We start from the raw sequence: 9,048 nt of genomic DNA on the forward strand, positions 1-9,048 counted from the left end.
ATTTATTAAAAATACAAATGAATGGAATTTGAAATAATGAATAATTTTATTAATATTTATTTCACTTCTTTCTTAATACATTAAACATGGTTTATAATCTTATCATCTTTAGTTTAGATAAATATATATAATAAATCAATAATATAAAAAAAATTTTCCTTGTTGCGTGGATTTAAAACTAATTACTTTATCTAGTAATCTTAAAAGAGTGTTCTAAGGGAATTTGATAGCAAAACCTTACTATTTAAATCACTAAAAGACAATGGCAGACCTTGCATACTCATTAGTGACCGAGTATCCTACAGAGTACCCATTAATTAAGATTACTTAAGATATTAAAAATTAAAGGTAATGTTTATGTGATGAATTCTAATATATTGAGAAAACCTATTAATTAATGCAACGATCATAGAGTAAATTATAGCAACAAAAAATATACAAATTGATATCTAAAAATATATAATTTATATTTTAAATTTTTAAATAGTATACCCTATTAATTGTATAAGTTTCATATTTAATAAAAATAAATATTTTGTAAAAATTTACATTGATGCCACATGTACATCATCATCGAAAAAAATATTAATAATTTTATGTCAATTCTAAATATGATAATATCAATCGTACTTAACAAATATAAATAATTTGAATTAGTGGTGTTCGAATTTAAATTAACATACTACATAATTTAAAATTTTAAAATGCCAATTGTATATATTTTTTAATACATCTTATCAAATTTCAAATACCAATTGAATAATGAACTTTTCTTTAAAAATTCTCTTAAAATGCTAGGCAACAAAATCCTATATAAATTAGGATTCATCGTAGAAAGAATTCTTCCCAAACTCTGTAATTCATGAAAGCACGTTTCTCACATTTAAGACTTTGCTTAAATGAAAATATGAAAAAAATACGAGAATAAAAAATTTATCAATCTAATAGTTAAACTATAAATTAAAAAAAAATTATCAATTTTAATTATTAAATTAATAAATTTTTCATCATCACTTCTTTTCATTTTTCCTACCAAACCAAATCTTAAAACTGCATCGCAACTCACAGGCCAATTATCATTCAAGCCTGCAAACCCCCATCAAAATTAACAAACTTTAATAGCCGATTGGGAACGTTCAAAAAATGATAATAATAATAATAATAATAATAATAATAATAATATAATAATACAACAAATTTTGGTGTAAAAAGTACAATGGTACCGTTGCTTGTTACGTACGGAATAATGAATGTGAACAAAGAATAATGAAGCAGAATTGAATTTTCTAATTGACAGAATCTACCAAATTAAAATTGAGGGGACTGCCTGAGCATACGGCGCCATGCCCAACATATCGCGCACAAGAAACATCATATCCACTCCAGATATCCTCGTTACAAGTTGCAAAATTCATCATTCTATGGCAAAAACCAGCACTGCTGCAACTTGTAGCACTGTTACATTCGTTACAAGGAACTGAACCAGAAGGGTCAAGGAAAGTGTACAAAAAATTTTGATATTCAACAGGAAATGTCGATAATACAACATACATTCTACAACGTTGCCTGTTGCTGACCATTTCGCTTCTCCTCTAACCTATGTCGAAACAACTTAGCTATGGCTCTCCTCTCACAATCCTGCAATGAAAGAATCAGGAGGGAGAATATGAAAATCTAGATTAATAGTAGTTCAATTTTAAAATCTGCAGCCACTTCTTGCCAGAGTGCTTAACCTTGAACATGTTCAGATAAAATGGTTTGTCAGGATTCATTCTTCTCAATTTCTGATATGTAAATGCAAAACTTAGCTGATCACGGGGAGTAAACCGCTCAACCTCATTGAACCAAAGACATGAGAACAAATTTGACAATGGGGTGTGTGCTCTAACAATAAACGAACCTTCAGGCACATCTGCACACACACACATACAATAGCAAGCATTTCAAACAATATACTAAGCTCAAACCGCCATAAATAAAACCCTCAGGTGTATATTCGTGTATATGCGAGTCCAAACATCTAACAGGGCACATCTTACTGCTAGGAAGTAGCTTGTTAGGATCTGAAGAGTTGAATCTTTTCAGCCCATCAGCCTGATAGAAATCAAATTGCTCATCGATGACTGTATGATTATACTTGTTCAGCTTCTTATTTTGTGCAACCTCTTCCCAGACACAATGACGGTCATAGTGATTAGAAATAGCATACTCATGACCCTTTCGCCACAAGAAGTACTCTAGAAGCTGTAAAGGGTCACGCTGTAGACGTAGTTTGCTATCTAACCAGATCGAGTACCTGAGACCAGAAGAGTTAAGAAAGAAATGTCAAGCCCGTTTGCTATCCAAACAGATATTCATAATAAAAAATCTTTCTACTCTTAAAATAAAAATTCACTCATGAAAACAGTCACAAAATGCTGAATAAAAAGCTAACAGAACTGTCAGTCAGGGATGGACTATTGTAACCTAATAACATTTCACCACAACACCGCATCTATCCTCAAATAGAACAAGAAAATACTAAACTAAGTAATACAAAATCTGAAACATATACAAAATTAGGGGATGCTTTACAAAATAGAAATTTCCAAATATCCAGTTCGAACCTCGCAGAAGGAAATAGTCGATGCGGTAACAATTTTGGTATTTTGCCCACTCTGCGCATATCAGCATATGGAAGATTCTTTACAACCACTATCTTCCATAAACCAATAAAACCACCATCAGGTGATTGGCCTTCTGAATAAAGCGTTTGCATCGTGACTTCATCCACAAACATAACAAAGCAGACATTTTTCCTTGACAAACGAGTAACCTAAAATCAGGAGAAAATAATCCAAATCACTTTTTTCTCAAGTAATTCAACGATACATATCAAAACACAAAATTGCGTGCATGGTAAACCCTTAAAGAATGTACAATAGTAAATATGTATGAATGAAACTATGCAGAGAGGTCTAAAAATTTAAATGATGACCAATAGAAGTGGCTGTTCCTTCCTCCCACTTAGATTCTGTCCCAATTAACCCAATAGGAGCAGGCTTTTTGGTTATGGAGTATAGCAAAGTAATTATTAAGGTTTTATAATAATGTCCTTACACAGAGTCAAGGCAAAAGTGGTTTTAAGCTGTCCTAGACATACCCCAGGAAAGTTCATCAAAATATCATTATTTAGCATATAAGTACTTGTATGCCCTAATAACCATACAAAGTTGTTCATAGGGTATGAAATCTTGTCCACTATGGCAATATCAGCCACCCCTGCTTTCAGGTCTTGCTTTTCCTCATTAAATACACCACTAGAGGTAGCTCTCCTCCAATCAATAGCACGCCAAGGAACTCAGGCACCAATCACATTCTCTTCCTCTTCATTTTTCTCTTTCTCTTCTTTTTGTTTGTCAAGCTATGACATTGTTTTCTCTTTTTTTCTCCAATTTCTTAACTCCAGAACATACTTATGTCACCATCGACATCACAGTCTCTTTGTTCAACATGCAGATGGGGATAACTTTAATGGTTTTAAGAATAAAAATTCCAATATGCTTATTTGAAAACAATTTGAATTACAAGATTTCGCTTGGCAGATGGGAACTTTAGTAATCCCTGCAAAGTGAAGGTTGGTGGAAAAGGTAACTCCGCTGATAGGCAAGGATGGAGGAAGAGTCCAAGTCAGGGCTTGGATCGAGGATGGGCATTTGAAAGGCTGGTGGGCACAGAACACAATCCTTGCCTTCAACTCAACTTATTGCTACAAATACAATGTTTCTTTGGAAGGCATCTCTGCGTAGCTCAGAAAATTTTGGACAAAGTTATTAATCTGTCGGAGTGGAGAGAATCCATAGAAACAGCTTCACTTTCTTTAGGCTTCTGCAAAATCTCTTTTTTTGTTTTTTTTTCCTTTCCTTCAAATGTTCATTATCTAATAGCATTTTTTGTCTCTGAATTGATGCAGCCTCCTACATTCAAGAAACCTAGAAAGAGCCATAGAAAAGGGAAAATACGAAACTTGCTAATTCTACAATAAAATCACAAATCTAATGCAGACCTCAACATATCTTGTGCACAACTATAATCATTGACACCAAAAGAATAGGATAGGAACTTATTTCTCCTCCTATACGGCTAGATACACGTGTGTGAATGACCAAGTTCTCAAGAGATAACATAAAGGTTCTTATTAATTAAGGATGCAAAGCTAAAATGCACGTCAGGTTATTACAAAGTCACTGTGACAAAATGCATTCATCACAAACAGTACTAAAGTCCAATCTCTATATGCACATAGAAAGGCATAAAAAGAAGAAACAAAGAAACAAATAAAGAAAATAACAGAAGATACAAATGCACATCTACTTCTAAAAACAGACATGCATACCTTTTAAAATTCAAAATCAATCACAAAAGGATAATGAGACTGTTGTTTACTCAGAAAATACCTTTTTGCCAGCAGGTGTCCTCAAGCGATCTGAATTTCCAAAAATGCAAGATATGACAGCAATGTGGCACCTGCTGATATAATTCACATCATCTTCTGCCAGATCAAAGCCAGTACTTGGATATCCTTGTGGACCTTTAACAAACCCACAATTTATCTTTTGGTCATGTGCCAAAAAAGATTCCTCACGTTCTTGTAAACTCTGATGCCCAGCGAATCTAGGTATCCATTGTTTTTCTCTTTCAGGCTTCTCCTCCATTTGCATATACTGCAAGGAAAACCGTGCAAACTTTCGACTTTCTAAAGGCTCCACAATGTGTGTTGAATTTATTAACTTCATCTCACAAGAGCCTAAGATTTAAAGTAAAATGTTAGTCAAGAAGAAGTAAATATAAAGAATACACAGTATTTAACAGATAAAGAAACAATGAGAAAACATAGAACTAGAAATTTCATGAAGGCCTTCTTTTTTGTCTTTTTTAAAGAAAGAGGACCTTTAATCGTGTACAAGAATTGATAAAAGAATTTAACTGCATGGAATCCAGCCACTTTCAGCATGCTTGGTCAAGCAAATTTATTGTTACAGTATGCTATTATAAGATTATCCATCACTTGACTCAATCCATATCCTTTAGGACAACCAGGGAAAGAAATAGTACTCTGAAAAAGGGTATTTACTAGAAGGAACTAACAGTACCAGTTTTGCAATATGTAATTATTAATAAGAAAAAAATAATTGATATGGAAGCAATATTTCCCAAATGAAAGCATTTCAACAAGATGAATATTTGTAAAAGTAAAAAGCATCAAATTAAGCTAAATTAATTTCAATGAAGTATAATGGGTATTTTAATGTCTTAACACATGATATTAGATCCAATGTTAGAAAGGTAGTTAATAGAATAGAGGCTTGAAGTTATTTATGGAAACAGAGGTTATTAAAGGCATTATACTCCTTAATTAAACCAGCAGGAGGTGAGTACAATGCAACCTCAAGGTAGGTTTCCTTTGCACTGTTTGGTGTTTGCTAGAAGTTCAAACTTCAAATAATAAACAGAGCACAACCAAGGCTCATTAAAGGCACATCATTGACTGAAATCCTTGAATAAAGTCTTAAAATAGCTTTTGTTATGGCACTCAGAATATAAGGAAATATTAAAAGAAACGCAGAAAAAAAGGATGTCCACATTGGGTAAAACTTCTAAGTAGGCTCTTACACTGTTTTCTCCTTACTTTTAAAATATTAAAGAGACCTGGCTATTGTTCCATGTCATTGCAACTTTTAAATTCCAAGCTTTACTGTCACATATACTGTCCATGATACTCTACGGGTGAAAACTGAATTAGATACTTAGATTGCCTTTTGAAGAACGATCTTTTTTATTTTTTTTTTCTGATTTGGTGCTTTCTGAGGCAAAGATTTGATATTTCTTTACCATTGAGAATTAAAAAGTTCTCAAAGTTTACCTTGACACAACTTTTCCAAGGTTTCCTCTTCTTCAGATAGTTGGCATGTTATTGAGAACTTAAAGCTGCTTATAGTTTATTTGGCATAACAGTGTGGATAATTTACGTATTTAATCTTCCATCTCTCTCTCTTTCTCTCTCTCTCTCATAGCTCTCTATATAATATATTCACACATTCCATGTAATTCATCAGGTAAAACTTTTAAGGCTTGTAAATTTTCCTTTTTTATTTGTAAAAATGAAAGAGACCAGTTACCATGCCATGTCACTGCAACCTTAAAGTTCTTCTCTAGCATCAAATGTATAACATACATGTTAGCCTTCTCCTAGACCACTTTGAGATTAAGTTTTAAAATTTCCTTTCGTAGTTTGATTTGAGTGCTTTCTAAGACAAAGATTTATTGTAACATTGAGAATTAACAGTTCTGAAAGTGTACTGGACCACAACTATGACAAAGTTTGCTGTTCTTTGGATAGGTGACACATTATCAGGAATTTAAAGCTCAGAAATTTGTTCAGCATAAAGCCATCAAGAATTTTTGTTCTTAATCTTCCATCTCTAGTTTTTATAGCTCTTTGATATAATATTAACATTCTTTCCTTCTAATTCCTTTTAAGCAAACAGGATTTGCATACAAGCCCCAAACGAATCCTGACTCAAGATTCTCCCAATCCTAATCATCCCTAGTTCTTTTCATATCAAACCATAAACTTACTTCTAACCCACCAGGGAAGAAATAAAATACAATGTAATTTAAATCAGGATACCAGAGTCTGAAGATCTAACCACTGTTTGTTATCTTCAAATCATGCAGAATATAACGTACATAGACAATCAAGTCTATGTACGTCCAAGTATGCATAACCATAACCCAGACAATTCTATGTTATCTTGAAATTATCCTAGTTCTTTCCATATTAAACCATAAACTTACTTCTAACCCATCAGGGAAGAAAAAAAAACATAATGTAATTTAAATCAGAATACCAGAGTCTAGAGATCTAAGCACTGTTTGTTACCTTGAAATCATGGTGAATATAATGTGCATAGACAGACAAATATATCCATGCCCACATATGTCTAATGACATCTGACATTTACATAATTAAACAGTAGAATTACCAGAAAATTTGCGGCGCCTTGGTTTTCTTTTTGAATCTGCCCGTGAGCTTTTTCCAGATTTACGACCAAGGGAACCAACATGATGAGAATTAACACCAACATCATCAAAATCTTGAGAAGCCTCCATTGATAAAGTGGATTTTTCCCTAACCTCTTTGACAACATGTTGATTGCTAGTTGTAGCATTAGAGAAAGTAGAGGACTCATTAATATTTTCATCTTGAGATTTTGCTTCATCTAAAATATACTCCTTGTTATTTCCAAAATCATCATAATCTTCCATCCGACTATCACTAGAATCAATGCCATCATTAAAGTGATCATCAGCCTCATCAACCTCATCATGCACTCCAAAGTCCTTACTGTCAGAGAGCTGATGGCTATTTCCAAGTTCCTTTCGTGATTTGCCCCCATTCTTCAGAGATGCCTCATATTCAGCTTCATACAATTTTAACTCATTGTGCCCAGCTTCATTGTACAACCCAACACCCCTACTATCCAAATCCCTATTAGAATCAAGAGAAGCCTCCTTCTCATTCCTCATTTTCATGGGAATATGGTCACCATCAAGTGACTCATCTCTAGAATCCATCATATTGTGGTCCACCACATCCTCATTGTAATCATCATCCCTTCTCCTATCATCCCTATCCCAATATCGTGAATCACGGCCATGTGCTACAGAACCATTGCCAAAATTAAGGATTTTAAAATTGTCCATTCGTGTCACATTAGTGAGGAAATCAGAATCAAGCTTCAAATCATCATCCTCGGAATGATAACTAATTAATTCTGCATGAATGTACATCTGGTTAATAAATTCGCCCCAGCAACAGATCATATGATCTTTATACTTGGAAACTTATAATTAATCAAAACCTTCATTCAATCACAATTAACTCATAGAAAAAAAAAAGTCAAACTTAAGCCCTAAAAGGAAAGTTATTCCACTCATTTATCCGAAAGAAATCAAATTCATATTCATCAAATGACATGACAAAGTTGCACCAAAAATGAATCGCATGATAAAATCACAATATCTAAACAAAGCAAGTTCCATAACACCCATACTTTTAATCTAGTTTCGCGACAAAATAATCAGGTTTTCGAATCTAAACTAATATTTGATTAAAATGATCTTATATCAACTGGAAACTACCAAAAGATAACATTGAACTCATTCAAATTTCCTTCTCTCTTTTATCCCCATTTCTCTGAATCCAAACGAATCCCGACTATAAACAACTGGCATTGATCCATAAGCAAGTAATTAATCTATAAAAATGTGCAGATAAGCAGTAGCAACTGAAATCTCAAATTTCACTTTCACGCATTTTTCCTAAGAAACAAACAACAAATTACTCGAAAGGAAAAAAAATTCTAAAACTGACCTTTACTATTACCATTATTATCAGCAGAGATGTAATAGTGAACGAAAACAGTCACAACAAGCACAAGAGAGAGAATAACAATGAGAGAGCCGATGGAGATCCGGCAGCTCTTGTCGACGCGTCCCGATCGGCGCCATCGAGCCACCTTGTTCCCGGTACCTCCACCTCCTCGAAACCCAATGGCCACGTGCTCTGTCGTCGTTCCATTACAGTAGTGGTACTGTTGCCTGTACTGACCCATTCTCGCATTTTAATCTCCTCTGTTTCTCTCTAGTTAGCTCACTGCCTTCTAGAGAGATAGAATATATATATATATATATGTATATTATGTTTGATTGTGTTTATATGTAAAGAGGGCAAAAAAAGAAAGGATTTGAAGTGTGAAATAAGAAATGTATTTTTTAAGTTTTATTTTAAAAAAATATTTGTTTTATTAGCCGGCGAAGGACGGATCGGAGAACGGGGCGGCGGGGGAGGGAGATCAGGTTTTCGGCTTTCATAGAATTCTCTTGAAATTACTAAATTGACTTTTTTTTTTTTTTTTATTGAGTCGGTTAGGTTTTTTCTAAAAATATTTCACCATCGGATGGATTATGTTATATTGGATTTAAAAATTTTTAATATGATATTTA

The 9,048-nt window shown here is 33.4% G+C and overlaps 1 protein-coding gene across 3 annotated transcripts; it reads right to left on the reverse strand.

Annotated features, from left to right (window-relative positions):
• Positions 1-1,144: 1,144 nt before the first annotated feature.
• LOC111315774 (uncharacterized) lies at positions 1,145-8,793 on the reverse strand. Of its 3 annotated transcripts, none has more exons than XM_089749639.1 (8): positions 8,417-8,793; positions 7,026-7,817; positions 4,437-4,786; positions 2,607-2,815; positions 2,040-2,296; positions 1,734-1,912; positions 1,552-1,638; positions 1,390-1,455 (listed from the first exon to the last, which is right to left on the reverse strand). In XM_089749639.1, exons 1-7 carry the CDS (start codon positions 8,655-8,657, stop codon positions 1,555-1,557), a joined length of 2,112 nt encoding a protein of 703 aa, XP_089605765.1. In that variant the 5' UTR covers positions 8,658-8,793; the 3' UTR covers positions 1,390-1,455; positions 1,552-1,554. The 3 variants fall into 3 exon arrangements, with proteins under 3 accessions (XP_022773514.2, XP_089605765.1, XP_022773513.2); XM_022917778.2 differs by having other exon boundaries at positions 1,390-1,477; XM_022917779.2 differs by having other exon boundaries at positions 1,145-1,638; positions 8,429-8,793.
• Positions 8,794-9,048: the final 255 nt, after the last annotated feature.

This window comes from Durio zibethinus, chromosome 20 (genome assembly GCF_047325235.1).
Source record: "Durio zibethinus cultivar Kanyao isolate XHJ-2024 chromosome 20, ASM4732523v1, whole genome shotgun sequence".
In the NCBI taxonomy this organism is placed as follows: Eukaryota; Viridiplantae; Streptophyta; class Magnoliopsida; order Malvales; family Malvaceae; genus Durio; species Durio zibethinus.

What these genes read in the sequence shown, in the direction of transcription:
- LOC111315774 (XM_089749639.1), bottom strand. Translation starts at nt 8,657, where the DNA reads ATGGGTCAGTACAGGCAACAGTACCACTACTGTAATGGAACGACGACA. An exon ending in GGACACCTGCTGGCAAAAAG is followed by an intron (nt 2,816 to 4,436) that starts GTATTTTCTGAG and finishes TCCTGATTTTAG; the next exon opens with GTTACTCGTTTGTCAAGGAA. An exon ending in TTTATCTGAACATGTTCAAG is followed by an intron (nt 1,639 to 1,733) that starts GTTAAGCACTCT and finishes CTTTCATTGCAG; the next exon opens with GATTGTGAGAGGAGAGCCAT.